General features: G+C 43.1%; 1 protein-coding gene across 2 annotated transcripts in view; it reads left to right on the forward strand.

The window, feature by feature from the left end:
- Positions 1–2,355: 2,355 nt before the first annotated feature.
- rmdn3 (regulator of microtubule dynamics 3) overlaps positions 2,356–16,655 on the forward strand; it is a 237,618-nt gene continuing 223,318 nt past the window's right edge. For both annotated transcript variants that reach the window (XM_067991187.1, XM_067991188.1), the window contains exons 1-2: positions 2,356–2,705; positions 14,129–14,315. In XM_067991187.1, coding sequence (XP_067847288.1) covers positions 2,516–2,705; positions 14,129–14,315 — 377 coding nt within the window. In that variant the 5' untranslated portion in view covers positions 2,356–2,515. The remainder of the gene's footprint in view (positions 2,706–14,128; positions 14,316–16,655) is intronic.

The following is a 16,655-nucleotide window of genomic DNA, read 5'->3' on the forward strand; positions in this document are numbered from 1 at the left end:
ACATTTTACTATGTTAAAGGCGTTATATCTCATCTTATAGAACCCTCCTATTTCTCATCTACATACTGCCCCTCAGCAACATCATCCAAAAACACGTCAGGTTCTACATATACGCTGACGATACCCTACAATCCACCAAGATCTTGGCGCTCGTCCAGTTCTGGTCAGGGATCCGCATCCCCGATTTTAATCACTCCACCACTAGCAGCTATGCTTTCAGCTGCCTAGGCCCTAAGCTCTGGAATTCCTTCCCTATTCCTTTAAAGATGCTTGTTAAAATTTACCTCTTTGACCAAGCTTGTGGTCACCTGTGCTAATATGTGGCTTGGTGTCAAATTTTATGGATAACGCTCCTCTTGTATATAAATGCAAGTTGTTGTTGTTGAATGTCCAGTTAATCTGTGTTGGTGGTGTTCTTGAGGGAGGAATGTTGGCCAGGACAGCAGGAGAAATCCCTTGTCCTTCTTCATATAATGTGGAGATGCCGGTGATGGACTGGGGTTGACAATTGTAAACAATTTTACAACACCAAGTTATAGTCCAACAATTTTATTTTTAATCCCACAAGCTTTCGGAGGCTTCCTCCTTCGTCAGGTGAACGGTGTGGAAATAACATTTTCAAATCCTTCGCATTTTAAGATCACAGAACAATGCCTGGTGATTACTGCCCGTTGCCAAGGCAATCACAGTGAGCAGACAGAAAGGTGTCACCTAAAAAGGCCACCGAATATACAAACCCCCAAAAACAAAAAAAGAGATAAGGAAGACAGTCAATGATCCGTTATATTAAAAACAGATAACATTTGTTCGCTGGTGGGGTTACATGTAGTGTGACATGAATCCAAGATCCCGGTTGAGGCCGTCTTCATGGGTGCGGAACTTGGCTATCAATTTCTGCTCGACGATTTTGCGTTGTCGTGTGTCTCGAAGGCCGCCTTGGAGTATGCTTACCCGAAGGTCGGTGGCTGAATGTCCATGACTGCTGAAGTGTTCCCCGACTGGGAGAGAACCCTCCTGTTCGGCGATTGTTGCGCGGTGTCCGTTCATCCGTTGTCGCAGCGTCTGCATGGTCTCGCCAATGAACCATGCTCCGGGGCATCCTTTCCTGCAACATATGAGGTAGACAACGTTGGCCGAGTCACAGGAGTATGAACCGTGCACCTGGTGGGTGGTGTCCTCTCGTGTGATGGTGGTATCTGTGTCGATGATCTGGCATGTCTTGCAGAGGTTACCGTGGCAGGGTTGTGTGGTGTCGTGGACGCTGTTCTCCTGAAGGCTGGGTAATTTGCTGCGAACGATGGTTTGTTTGAGGTTGGGTGGCTGTTTAAAGGCGAGTAGTGGAGGTATGGGGATGGCCATAGCGAGGTGTTTGTCCTCATTGATGACATGTTGAAGGCTGCGGAGAACATGGCGTAGTTTCTCCGCTCCGGGGAAGTACTGGACGACGAAGGGTACTCTGTTGGTTGCGTCCCGTGTTAGTCTTCTGAGGAGGTCTACGCGATTTTTCGCTGTGGCCCGTCGGAACTGTCGATCGATGAGTCGAGCATCATATCCCGTTCTTACTAAGGTGTCTTTCAGCGCCCTAGTAAGAACGGGATAGACTATATTCTTCATATAGTGCCACAGGATCTTTAATATCCAGAAGAACCACCTGAACAGGCAGACAGGGCCTCCGTTGAACGTCTCATACGAAGAATGACACCTCTGACAGGGCAGCGCTCCCTCAACATTGAAATGTCAGCCTGTATTATGTGCTCAAGTGCTGAATCTCTTAACTGTGAGAGTGCTACGAACTGAACATCCACCACCCCGTTGTCACAAATAAATCAATCCGCACGAGGCATGTTTGGAGATGTCAAATGACCTTTTTTTCCCTCCGAAATGGCAAGAGTGGAGCCGCCATCACAAGCTCCCAAAGCTTCACTTGACAGGAAGTACCGCGACAGGGAGATCCGGAACTGATGGCGGAGCTCTGGTGGTTCCGGGGGGGCGAGGGGACTCTTTATTCGGCAGTACAAAGGTGGCGGTTCTGTTTTGTTGGTCCTCACAACAGAAGGCGGGCGTGTGCTTGCGCGCGCGGGTACCAGGGATGACAGGAGAGCGAGGGACAGGGACGGCCGAGGACAAAAAAAAGCCCAATAAATAAATACTAGTGAATGGAGGAGTCCTCACCCGAGCCTCAGGGACGCCGGAGAACCGAGTGATGAAGCCAATACCGCAGCTGTCAGTTGCTGCCCAGCCAGCGCGAGAGTGACCGTTGGGGTTTGAAAGGCGATCATTTACCTGGAGTTCTGAGCTCGAGCCGCGTCACGTGAGGAGAGGGGGCGGGGGAGGGGCAGGGGCTTAAAGAGCAAGAGCTGGTGCAAAGTTAGCATCTTCCAGCTTTAGGTAGACTCTACTCTGTAAAGAGCAAAGTGCCTCATCTAAATCCCTCATTGTGTATTTGATAATACAATCGCCATTTCTGTGTGATGCAGGATAAGCCTTGAGAGTCTAAGCAAGCGGTAAGAATAGAATGAGTGGGGATCTTAGTGTTTGTGGGTCCCGGGTGAGCCTGGGGCTGGGCGTGGGGGCAGCGGCGGGCCTCAGTCTGCTGTATCTGGTCTACAGTAAGGGATGGGGGAGGAGGACCACCCGGACCAAACGTGAGCTGTTTGCCTGGAACGAACTGAAACCCAGAAGGGCAAAAGCACGGAGCCATGCAGGTGAGCGATAAAGATGGGTGGCTTGTTGTTGGTGTGACTTCATTTATACCATGGGGTGTCTAACCCATCAGAGTGCCTTTCAACCCCCCCCCCCCGTGTCACTTAGTTTATACCATGGGATGTTTAACCCATGCAAATGCTCTTTTACCCCTTCCCCTCCCCCCCCCTTCCCCAGTATCACAATTTATTCTATCTGGTGTTTAACCCATCAGAATGCTCTACAATCCTCCCTGCCCAGTGTCCCTTAGTTTATACCATGGGGTGTTTTACCCATGATAGTGCCCTTCAACCCAACCCTGTTTCCCTCATTTTGTTCCATGGGGTGTTTATCCCATAAGAATGCCCTTTCCACTATTTCCCCTTTTAAATATAGGCTGAATGGAATGCCATGAACTGATGGGCAAAAATCACTGAATTTTAATAGATGCCAGCTGTAAATGATGATGAGAGGGATTTTTTATATAAAGAAAGGTGTGTTGTCACCTGGCTTATCTAGTGTATTCCCTACATTAGAACAGTGATGACACTTCAAAAAAGTACATCATTGGCTGTAAAGTGCTTTGGGATGTCCTGAGGTTGTGAAAAGTCCTATATAATTGCAAGTCTGTTATTGTTACCAATTTGCAATATGTTTAAATCACTAATGCGCTCAATTCACCACCTCAAATTACTCATAACACTACCAATGCCAGTGACAGTCCTATAACCACCAGTCCTTCAATCTAGCACCAGCCTGCCATATCTGTATTGAAATCCCATCTACAACAATAAATTGTTTTTTGCCTCACTTTGACTTGTACTTTATAAATGCCTAAATTTATTTGTATTTATTTCTCTTCATACTCGTGATATAATCAGTAGACAATGTCCTTGGACCTATTAGATACAATGTTTGTCAAGTGAGCAACCCAATGTCATAACTTCAACTGAATTTTTTAAGTTACAGAAATACTGCAATAACATTCTTTGTTGAGATATAAATATGATCGAGTTAGTAGTTCTACTAATATGATGGGCCATTACTCACTGATGATCTTGTCATCTATTTGTTATTTTCACTTGTAGAGGCAGAATTTTATTTTGTTGAGAGGGCTGCGAGAAGGAAAGAACGAACTTGCATTTACATAGCACCTTTCACTACCTTGGGACATTCTAAAGCACTTCACAACCAATGAATTGCTTTTGAAGTGCAGTCAATGGTGTTCTGTAGACAGCATAGCAAGATCCCACAAACAGCAATGTGATAATTGACTTGATAATCTGCTTTGGAGGTGTTAAATTAGGGATAAATGTTGGCCAGGAAAGGAGAACTTTCCTGCTCTCCTTCAAATAGTGCCATGAGTTCTTTTATGTCCACCTGAGAAGGTAGACGAGGCCTTGGTTTAATGTCTCATTCAAAAGATAGTACTGAAGGTATGTTGTGTTGTCACAGGAACTGCACTGAAATTTCAGTGTAGATTATATGTTTAAGTCACTGAAGTAGGGCTTGAAAGGAGGAACAAGCCATTGGATTCTGTTGAATGGGTGAAAGTCTAGCTGTTGGTTGCTAGCCACTGATCTCCTGGCCCCATACATGCTGATGAGCTTCTTCAGTTTTCAAATGTGTCCTACAATCACAGCTTAAGGAGAGTTTTTAAGAGATATGGGAACGTGATGGTAGGTAAGACTTCAGACCGGCCTTAAATGCGATCTTGACTCAGCTGACCCCAGGAAAGCATCTCCTGTAACAAAATATCACTTGAGAATCTCACTGGCTGGCATGTATGAATTTTTAAGCAGCCAAATACCTAGTTGAGAAAGCACGCAACTGGCTGGGTACTCTTGAGTATCCGACTGTTAGCATGCTTTGCTGGGGTTGGGCATCCAGCTTGACTATCGGATTGGTCTGAAGTTTTCGGCTCAGTTGCTATTAGTGGAGTCACTGCATATGCTCCCCACCCCCAATCAGTGATATAATCAGAATGGCCTAGCAACGAGTAGATATGACCTGATATTTCTCATAAAGGCTTGAAGTATTTTGGGGGGGGGGGAAATGCTGTTAATTTGAAAAGTACCCTACCCACTTCTTCCTGTTAACTTGAAAGCTGGTAAATTGCTTTGGTTATTTTTTTTTAGCTTGCTAAAGCTGGAAAGTAGCTCACACATGAGTAATTTTCTGAGTTTTGTCTGTCAGATGATTACAGGACAATTATGCATGAGGAAGATGTGGCCCATGTTAATCCATCCATTCAGAGAGATCCTAACATCCCCCCTCTCACTGTAGCAATCTTAAACAATTCCAGGGTTTTTGCCTCCAGTACTCTCTGAACATTTATTCCATATGTTGATCATTCACTGGATAATTACAGATGTAATGCATTAACTGTAATCTCAGAATAATATTGTTTTAAGTGTGTCTTGCTCTGCTGTTCTTGGCAGACAGTAAAGATGGGACACCCCTTCCTCCCCATAAACATAGTACACAGTCCACTGAGCAGGATTTCTATGTCCAGTATTGCTATGTTGATTTAACTTCACAATGAAAGCAATAAAAGGTGGATGCTATACACGGTATACTGTGTGATCTGTGTACAAGATGCATTGTATCTCTGATCATCCAGTAACTCATGAATTATTGAAGCATTTTGTGATTCGGTTAACAAGCAGCCAGTGTTAAAAACAATTTGTGTGTACAGGAGCAAATGACTAATTGTTGTGCACCGAGGGAATTTGACATTCTTTTTCCCCCTTCACACAGCAATTTTTTACAAATTTATTGTATGGTCTGCAATAGATGAGTGATGTCTAAACATAAGTTGAACAGCATAGCTTAAATTCCAGCGAAGGTATCTGAAACCCCTGGATTTGTGCCTTGAACGTGCTATTTTAATGACCATTTTCAATTATTTAAAGATTACTATTGAGTAAATTCTGGTCCCTGGTACATTTCTAGTGGGAGATATAATACAAACAAATAGACTAATAGAAGGTTCTTTTCTGGATGTATTTTTGTTTGTAATGGCATGAGAAATCTTGCTTGAAAAGAAATCTACTTTTTAAAACAAAAACTTGCTAGACAACTTCCCCTCATACTTTTTTAAGAGAATGTATTTTCATAGGGGTGTTACAGTTGGCTACAGTGCTCCTGGAGTAGGATAGTGGGGGGAAATAAATCAGCTGGAGTTCCTGCTTCCTGCTGTGAAGTGTGTATGGTGAGGACATGATCGGGGTTGGCTTTGATGCCTCAAGGTTGAATAGCATATCAGCCCTCAGAAGAAAGCAGCAGCGAGTAAAACTGGCCATTAACCCAAGACTTGTTTGACGTGAACACGTTATGCGGATTTATGCTGTGAGTTCTGAGTTGGGAAGTTGGGTACATGTTCTAGATTTGCTGCTATTTTCTTTGTTGATCAGCGTTCACTTTTGTTACACTTGAACCTGGTACTGTGTTAGCTGACACTGGGGAAGGAAACCCTTTGTATTCAGGATTTTAAGTTGAGTTGGGATCCCCTGTTTCGTACATAACCTTGTATTGTTGCTCTTGGTAATTATGAGATCGGTGGCACAATTCATTATGGTTTGAAGTTGCAGATTATTCAGACCTTAAATTAATTCATGGTATTATTAGATGCTGCTTTCTTGCTACTCCCACAAAATAATCCACTATTGCACTTTAATATTGCATTGAAGGAGAGCCAGTGTAATTGGCAGAATACCATATTTAGTATTTTAGGGCTCATTAGTCAACTACAGATTTGCTCTTTAAAAAAAATATAATGCACAGATTAATCAAAGACAGTCAGCATAGATTTGTTAAGGGACTGTCGTGTCTGACTAACCTGATCGACCATCCTTGTTACCACCTCAAAAATGTCAATGAGGGTAACTGGTTTGATGTAGTCTACATGGATTTTAGCAAGGCTTTTGACAAGGTCACGTGATAGACTGGTCAAAAAAGTAAAAGCCCATGGGATCCAAGGGAAAGTGGCAAGTTGGATCCAAAATTGGCTCAGTGGCAGGAAGCAAAGGGTAATGGTCGACGGGTGTTTTTGTGACTGGAAGGCTGTTTCCAGTGGGGTTCAGCAGGGCTCGATACTAGGTCCCTTGCTTTTTGTGGTATGGATCAATGATTTAGACTTAAATGTAGGGGACATGATTAAGAAGTTTGCAGGTGATACAAAAATTGGTCGTGTGGTTGATGGTGAGGAGGAAAACTGTAGACTGTAGGAAAATATCAATGGACTGGGCAGAAAGTGGCAAATGGAATTCAATCCAGACAAGTGTGAGGTAATGCATTTGGGGAGAGCAAACAAGGCAAGGGAATACACTAAATGGTAAGATACTGAGAGGTATGGAGGAACAGAAGGACCTTAGAGTGCATGTCCACAGATCCCTGACGGTAGCAGGACAGGTAGATAATGTGGTTAAGGGAATACTTTCCTTTATTAGCGAGGAATAGAATATAAGAGCAGGGAGGTTATGCCAAAACTGTATATAACACTAATTAGGTGACAATTAGAATACTGTGTAGAGTTCTGATCACCACATTACAGGAAAGATGTGATTTCACTGAAGATGGTACAGAGGAGATTTACGAGGATGTTGCCAGGACTGGAGAATTTTAGCTATGAGGAAAGATTGGATAGGCTGGGGTTGTTCTCTTTGGAACAGAGGAGGCTGAGGGGAGATTTAATTGAGGTGTATAAAATTATGAGGGGCCTAGATAGTGTGGATAGGAAGGACCTATTTCCCTTAGCAAAGAGGTCAATAACCAGGGGGCATAGATTCAAAGTAATTGGTGGAAGGATTAGAGGGGAGCTAGGAGAATTTTTTTCACCCAGAGGATGGTACGGGTCTGGAGCTCTCCGCCTGAAAGGGTGGTAGAGGCAGAAACCCTCATTGCATTTAAAAAGTATTTGGATGTGCACTTGAAGTGCCATAATTTACAGGGCTATGGACCAAGTGCTGGAAAGTGGAATTAGGCTGGTTAGCTCTTCTTTGGCAGGCACAGACTCACTGGGCCGAATGGCCGCCTTCTGTGCCTTAAATTTCTATGATTCTTGCGATCCTATTATTGCACAATTCAACTTAATCTGTGATGCAATTTACATTTTAAAAATATCCCATGGAACTTTTTGAAATGTTTCATTTTTTAAAATGATTTCATATCTTTGCTGAAATTAAAGTGAATGGTTGGATCACATACTACAGCTGCATGCTATGAAATGTTATGTGGTCCTGAAAAAGCTGTTTTGTTCCTTCATTGAGCAACATCTACAACTGATGGGTGATGATGTCTTTACCATCACCCATCAGTTGTAGATCTTGTAGACACCAAGACATTGTTGGTGTAGAGAAAGATGGAAGGATACTGGTCTTGTGGAACCCTGGATGTTAAAGTTCTTTGGGAGAGACAGGGGAAGAAATGCAAGAGTATCAGAGTGGTTACAGCATGGAAGGAGGCCATTTGACCCGTTGAGTCCTTCCGTACTCTTCTCTGTTCATAATAGCTAGTCCCAAATTGATTGTTTACTTGAGTTGGCAATATTAATTCATTCTAAAACGCATTAGGTTATAGAGACCATAGCCCCCAGGCTTCCTCTGGGCAGACCTGGAAGAGAACTGAGCAATGACTAAATAACATTGGCCTTGATAAGAACGCTACTGAACAATTTCTGACTGTACAGCCACTTCATATATTTGTCACATTAAGTAAAGGGTTAGTGAACAGTTTGATACACTGTACCGGCACCCAGAAGTTTATCTTGCAGGCTGTAAAATTAAGGCCAGCAGAAAATTGCCAAAAATCACGGGACAGTTGTGGGAGACGTGAGTATTAATGAATAAAGTGCTTTCATGCAGAACCAACAACTCTGAGGCTGCTCAAGAATAAAATGGCTCAGCTACACGAAGCAGGGTAGCAACATTTGGCAGGCTTACCTTCATTGGCCAGCCTTCCTTCATGGGACCACATGCAGGAACTCGGCACTGATGTCAAAGGCATGTACAGACATGTTGTTTCAGTGGAGTCATGAGACTGGCATTTACCAGACGATATGCTCTAGCCACACAAGCATAAATCTAACCTGTGCAATTACCAGACAATTATCACCCAATCGGCCTCCTCCCAGTCATCAGCAAAAGGTTAGGAAGAATTCATCAAAAGTGCCACGAAGCAACACCTACTCAGCAATAACCTTCTCACCCACACCCAGTTTGGATTCTGCCATAACCACTGGCTGCAGACTTCGTCACGGTCTTTATACAGACATGGATGCAAGAACTAAATGCAAGAGGAGAGCTGAGACTAATTTAAATGAGTAGAGCACCAAGGCCCCCTACTACTACAACAACAACACTCATTTATATAGTGCCTTTAACATAGTGAAACGTCCAAAGGCTCATCAGAGGAGCAATTTTCAAACAAAATTTGACATTGAGCCACATGCAATATTAGGTGTCACAAAAAGGTAGGTTTTAAGGAGCGTCTTAAAGGACGTGAGAGGCGGACAGGTTTAGGGAGGGAATTCCAGGGGGCTTAGGGCTTAGGCAGCTAAAGGCACAGCTGCCAATGGTGTAGCAAAGATGATCGGAGATGCCCGAGGCCAGAATTGGTGGGGTATGGAGATCTCGCAGGGTTGTAGGGCTGGAAGAGGTTAGAGATTGGGAGGGACAAGGCTATGGAGAGATTTTAAAAACAAGGATGAGAAAATTAAAATCAAGACGTTGCTGGAGCGGGAACCAATGTACGTCAGCGAACCCAGGGGTGATGGGTGAAAGGGGCTTGGTGCGAGTTAGGTTATGGGCAGCAGAGTTTTGGATGAGCTCAAGTTTACAGAGGGGGTAAGGTGGGAAACTGGCCAGGAGAGCATTGGAATTGTCAAGTCTAAAGGTAACAAAGGCATTAATGAGGGTTTCAGCAGTGAATGGGTTGAGGCAGGGGCAGAGACGGGTGTTGTTTTGGAGGTGGTAGTAGGTGGTCTTGATGATGGAGTGGATATGGGGACAACACCACGCACGTTCCCTTCCAAGTCACACACCATCCCGACTTGGAAATATATCGCCATTCCTTCATTGTCGCTAGGTCAAAATCCTGGAACTCCCTTCCTGACAGCACTGTGGGAGAACCTTCACCACACGGATTGCAGCGGTTCAAGAAGGCGGCTGACCACCACCTTCTCAAGGGCAATTAGGGATGGGCAATAAATGCCGGCCTCGCCAGTGACGCCCACATCCCATGAACTAATTTTTTAAAAAAAGCTCAACTCTGTCAAATAGATCCACATGGTTGCAAGCAGTCTGTTTCAGCGTCAGACAGTGGATAGGGAGAGGAACGGAGTTTGTGGCGGGGACCGAAGACAGTGGCTTAGCTCTTCCCAATATTTAATTGGTGGAAAAGTCTAACATAACTGATCTCAATGATACATAAGAGGGTGGTCGTTGTAACCCAAGTCATTGCTGCAAGAGTTCCTCAGGGCAGTGTCCTTGGTCCAACCATCTTCAGCTGATTAAACAATGATCTAGCTTCTGTTGTGAGGCCAGGAATGGGGCTGTTTGCTGACAATTCCACGATGTTAAGCTCCATTCATAACTCCTGCTTCATAATGATGCAGCTCCTGCAAGCCTACAGTAGGACGTAGACAACAACCAGGCTTGGGCTGAGAAAAGGCAGGTAACATTTATGCCAGACAATGACCACCTCCAACAAGAAAAAGCCCAACCACCTTCCCTGACCTTCAGCGATACCATTATTGCCAAGTTTCTCCATCAGTGAGTTACCAATGACCAGAAGCTTACACAGAGCAGCCATATCAATACCGTGGCTACTGGAGCAGGGCAGAGGCTGGGTGCTGTTTGTCAAATGGCTCATCTCCTGACTTCTCAAAGCCCCTCCACCATCTACAAGGCTCAAGTCAGGAGTCTACTGGAATATGCCGCACCCAATTGATGTGTGCAACCACAACAATATTCAAGCGGCTCCAAATATGCAGGACCGAGCAGTCCGCTTGATTAGCGCACCAGCCATTGGACTCTGTATCCAACCTCTCTCTAGCACAGTGATTGCTGTATGTACCATCTACAGGATGCACTAGCAATTAACTAAACTTATTTCAACAGCAACAACTTCCAGCCCTGTGACCTCTACCACCAAGCAGAATGAGCAGTGATGTCATAGAAACACCATCACCTTCAAATTTCCCTTTCAAGGAGTACATCGTCCTGACTTAGACATATATCACTGTTCCTTCATCAACACTGGGTCGAAGTTTTGTAATTCCCTCCTGAACATCATAGGAGCACCATCAGCGCAACTATTGTCATTCAAAAAGAAGGCCTGTCACCACCTCAGTGGAACTAGGGATGGGACTTGCTAACATCGTACAAATCCAGGGATCAGATTTTTTTTTTAAAATAGCGGATTCACAGTCACCTAGGAGAAAGCCTTAGGAGGAATGGAGCAAGAAACCAGTATTATAAATGGGATTGGCACTTGTCTTTGAAAATTTGGCTAGTGGGGAAGAAAATTGCACTATCTGTGGTGAGCCTGCTGCTACTGATCTGTCCAGGAGATATTCTGTGAGGAAAGAATGATATGGTCAATGATTTCTGCCCTAATCATTTTGTAGGAGCTATAGGCTGATATATATTCTTGAGAATTTTGACCAAGATTTTACAGCCCACATTCAAAAGATAAACTGGGGACCATCACCTCTGAAATAATTGACCCAAAACAAATCAGTTTTATTGCAAAGCAATTTTCGTGAAATAACATTAGAATCCAGTAGTCCCAGGGCTAGGGTACCATGTGGCTGATATATGTCCTGCAGAAAAAAGCCTGTAACTGAATCAAATGGACCCACACATATAGAAATTTGACCTGGATCACTGTCATTTAATGGATATCCATCTTCTGTATTAAACCTTTGCTGGCAGCCATATTGAGTTGACTGCATGCCAGGGGTGCATTCTGATCCTTGTTTGTCCTCACACTTGGACCAGCTGTTCAGGTGGTTAAAACTCATGTAGACATCAAAGTTATCACAGAAGTACAAAATCACTCCTTTTTTAAGTTGAATAATATACTCCTTTTTATGGGAGCCCACTTTCCTTATCTGTGCACTCTATGATCTGGTGAAGACCACAAAACTGTCAAATTATGAGGTAATTTGGGGGGAACTGATGCTTGTCTCTCAATGTTCATTGTCACCATGGTGTAAAACCATACAGAAGACTGTAGGTACTTAAAGATAACCTTATCTCACTAGACTTGAACAGGTTGATTGTGTTACTCGTTGATAGGGTTACAGCTGATGCTTTAGACCCCACTCTCCATTATTTTCTTGGGAAAAGTGAATTCTACCAATATGATATAAAGCTGGGCAGAAATCTAAACATATTTTACATTCATGTCTAAAAGGTGATAAATAAATTGCAAAATGTTTTCCACCAGTGACTGTTTCAAATGTTGGTTCTCATACCAACTAAAAATACAGTAGGAGCTTAACTTCCTGTTGTCTTTTGATGATCCATGTTTGTTTGTGTGCTTGTACTGGCAATCTTCAGCATTTTTTTGAAGTCTCACTTTTTTCCCCCACTACTCCAGTTTTTGACTGAACTTAAAGATGCATTGAAACTTTGGAGTTTGATTCACAACTGCTTTTTTTTAATGGTTCAAATGTATAGAGGTGTCTGCCCAAGTACCCAGCTTTTAAATCTAGCTTTATTCTTGTCAAAAGTTTACCAAGTGCAGACTTTAAGAAAATAAAATGTGGAATGAGCAGTCCAATTAGCAGATTAAGTCTGCTCCTTCACAAAGAATGTGGAGCCTACCCACCTGTTCTTTCTCCTAAGGGAAAGTTCTGCATAAATATTCCCCCATCACCTAAGGTAATAAAGTAAACCAGGATTTCATCCAATTGTACATCTCCACTATCGAACCCTAACCTATTGCCTTCTAGTCAACCTTCCTCCCTCTCCACATCACAGGAATTGATGTTCCTTGGAGCATTTGGCGACATACCTATGCCTGAAACCACCAATCTCAATCTGATATTTAGCTCCTTTTTAAATACTTAATTGACTCCTCTTCAGCTGTTTTTGCTGCAGTCTGTTCATCAATGGGAAAACCCTCCAGTGGCTGGAATGATACCTATTAAACAGAAAAATGATTGTGGTTGTCAGAGGTCAGACATAGCTGCTATCATTACTGAGCTGCATCTTTGGTCCAACCATCTTCACCTCTCTTTGGGACTATTTGCTGATAGTCTCCAGTGCCATTCACAACTCCCCTGATGAAGTAGTCAATGACAGTATACAACAGAACCTCAACAACATCCAGGCTTGGGCTGACAAGTGACAGGTAACATTTGTCTGTATTGGTGCCAAACAATGACCTCTTCCACAAGAAAAGGCCCAGCTACCTCCCCCTGACATTTAACAGAACCACAATCACCAAATTCTCCCATCATCCTGGATGTCGCCATTAACCAGAAGCTGAATGCGACCAGCTATATCAACACCATGGCTATAGGAGAGGGCCAGAGGCTGGGTACTCAATGACGGATAGCTCACCTATTGACCTCTAAATCTGTCTCCATCATCTACAAAGCTCAAGTCATCTGTATGATTGGATACTCGCCACTCACTTGGATGGGTACAGCTGCAACATTCAAGAATCTCACCACCATTCAAGACAAAGCAGCCTGCTTGATCAAAACCCCGGCACTAAACTCAATATCCGTCCCCTCTATCACTAGTGCACTGTACTTTAGTATACTGTCTACTGAATGCACTGCAGCAACTTGCCAAGCTTATTTTATGCAGCTCTGTCCAGCCCTTACAACTTCTACCGCCAAGAAGGACAAGGGCAGCAACGTCATGCAAACAGTCACCTCCAAGTTCCTATCCCAAGTCGCACACCATCCTGACTTGGACGTATATTGTCTTTCCTTCATTGTCGCTGGGTCAAAATCCTGGAATTCGTTGCCTAACACCATTGTCAGAGCATCCTCACCACAAGGACTGAAGCAATTCAATTTGAAGGCCCGGCACCACTTTCTTAGTGCAACTTGGGATGGGCAATAAGTCAGTGTCAACTATGTCCTGAGAACAAATAAATAGAAAATATTCACTTCTCTGTGGGAGGATGGGAAGTGTTTCTTCAAACCTTTTTAGCCTTGTTTACAGGCTTGTTAATTTTAAACCTGTGCCCTCTAGTTTTATGCTCCAAGTCTGATTTTTTTTACAGATGTGTAAAAACAGAATTCTTTGAGGGTTACTTAATAGCTGAGAAACACTTCCATGATTAATGGAGGAGCAAGGCTAAATGCAAACCTCATGTCAATGCAGTATAAAGTTTATAGTCCTTCTGTAACCTCACATCAGTCAGAAGGTTAACATTTCATTTAACCCTGTACTCAAACATTTACTTTTTTTCATGTTAGCACGGAGGGAAGGTGGAACGCAGGTGTCCGAGGATTCTAGCGACTATGCAGCACTGAGGGACCAGCAGCTGGAGATATGGGAGCAGTTAGATATTATACTTCAATGTGTGAGAGAGCTGAAAGAAGAGGTGGTTGAACTTCGGGAGTGTCTGAATGGGATGACAGATCAGATTGTCGGAGATGTCAGGTAATTATTTTTCTCTTGCAATTGTACCTTGGTTATAAAATGTTGACATACATTCATATCATATAGTGTACATGGCACATTGTAATGATGGGTAAGTTTTACTGAGTGGCTTGGGGTGTGGATGACCCCGGCAACTACTTCTAAGCAGCAGTGATGGCAACATGTAAAGGTAAATAACTTTGGTTATCATGATGAACAGAAGATTCTTCTGTTTCTTTCCAGGCACTTCTAGGTCAGTTGTAAGATAGAAAGTCATGTCTACTGAACCTAATTGAATTTTTTGAGCAGATAATATAAGGGAGTGTCTATGAATGTTGTTTATATGGATGTCCAGAAAGCATTCAATAAGGTTTCACATAAGACACTGTTAACAAAAATAAGAACACATGCAATTGGAAGCAACGTATTGACATGGATAGGGAATTGGTTAGGCGGTAGGAGACAGATTAGGGATAATGGGTAGGACGTGACTAGTGGTGTCCCCCAGGGATCTGTACTGGGGTTTCAGCTTTTCACAATTTTAAATGACTTAGATGAAGGAATAGAAAGCTGTTTATCCAAGTTTGCAGATGGCACCAAGTTAGGTGGCACAGTAAGTAGTGTAGATGGGTGCAGAAAGTTGCAAAGGGACATTGAGATCAAGTGAGTGGGCAAAACTGTGGCAGATGGAGTTCAATGTGGGCAAGTGAGGTCATCTACTTTGCACCTAAGAAAGATAGATCAGAGTATTTTTTAAATTGATGAGAAGCTAGGAACTGTCGATGACCAGAGAGATTTAGGGGTCCAAGTATAGAAATCACTAAAAGGCTAGTGGATAGGTATAAGAACAATTAAAAAGGCTAATGGAATGTTGGCCTTTATCTCAAAGGGGTAGAAGTTATGTTACAGTTGTATAAAGCTCTGGTTAGACCCCATTTACTATACTGCATTCAGTTCTAGGCACCGTGCATCAGGAAGGATATATCAGCCTTGGAGGGGGGTGTAGTGCAGATTCACCAGAATGATAGCTGGGCTAAAAAGGTTAAATTATGAGCACAGATTGCATAAACTAGCCTTTTTTTCCCCCTTGAGTAAAGAAGATTAAGGGGTAATCTAATTGAGGTGCTTAAGATGATTAAAGGAGTTGATAGGGTAGATAGAGAGAAACTCTTTCCTCTGGTGGGAGAGTCCAGAACAAGGGGGCATAACCTTAAAATTAGAGCTAGGCCATTCAGGGGTGATTGTCAAGAAGCACTTCTTCACAGAAAGGGTAGTGGAAATCAGGAACTCTCTTCCCCAAAAAGCTGTTGAGGCTGGGTAAATTGAAAATTTCAAAACTGAGATTGATAGATTTTTGTTAGGCAAGGGTATTAAGGGTTATGGAACCAAGGGGGTAGATGGAGTTAAGATACAGATTAGCCATGATCTAATTGAATGGCCTACTCCAGTTCCTTTTGATGGCAATCAAATGAAGAAGGATTGCAAACAAAGTTGATTAGATTTAGATTAAATTTAATTATTTATTGTTAAAAGGGAGATCCCATATGTATCAATTCAGTTAATTTAATACTTATGCTGCCACATTGGCTTCCTACGTTGCTAACACGGTACAGTGATGATTCCTGAGCTATTTTACAGTGCATGTTTTTAATTTTTTTGTGACGTGTGAGTACTCTATTTTTACCCAAATCTCTCAAGTAACATACCACCTTTAGCCAAAAGGACAAGCAGGTGACCTACTCCCAAGCCATTAGCAATTCGACTGAGCTAGCCACTAGTAAAAGGGCATATGAAAAAAAAGGTCAATCAAGATCACCCCATCCTGATATGGAGCAGCCTACTTGCATCTTCAGCCCCCTCCCCATTCACGCAATTTCCTGGAAGTGAATGAACTGAGGCCAATTTAGGAAAAAAATCTGGGAAATTTCTCTCCGACCCCTAAAGACAATAAAGGAAGCAATAGGAGATCACAGTATCCCATTTACCACGCAACTATCTGCTAGAACTCAAAACAAAGACTCTCTGTTTCTCCGATTCCATCTTCTATTGTGTTGCATGGCTGTAGTTGGGCTGTTTGTTGCATTCAAGGTTGTGAGTGGAGCAGAATCAAAAGAATTTCTAATCACAAAGCTAGGCCTCTCATGTTTGTCCAGGGAACATCTCAACATGTGTATCAATCCAAGAAATCCCTGTGAAGGACTAGGGATGGAGCTTTATGCACTGCTTCTTCAGCCTGTGTACACTGGGTAAACAAAAGGCTAACCATCACTGGGACAATTTGGGCATTTTAAAAGTATTATTTACATAAACGTCGGGTGACTATCCAGAAGTTACATGCGGCACACTGTGCCGTGGGACTGA

The sequence above is a fragment of the Heptranchias perlo genome, chromosome 10 (assembly GCF_035084215.1).
Source record: "Heptranchias perlo isolate sHepPer1 chromosome 10, sHepPer1.hap1, whole genome shotgun sequence".
Taxonomy (NCBI): Eukaryota; Metazoa; Chordata; class Chondrichthyes; order Hexanchiformes; family Hexanchidae; genus Heptranchias; species Heptranchias perlo.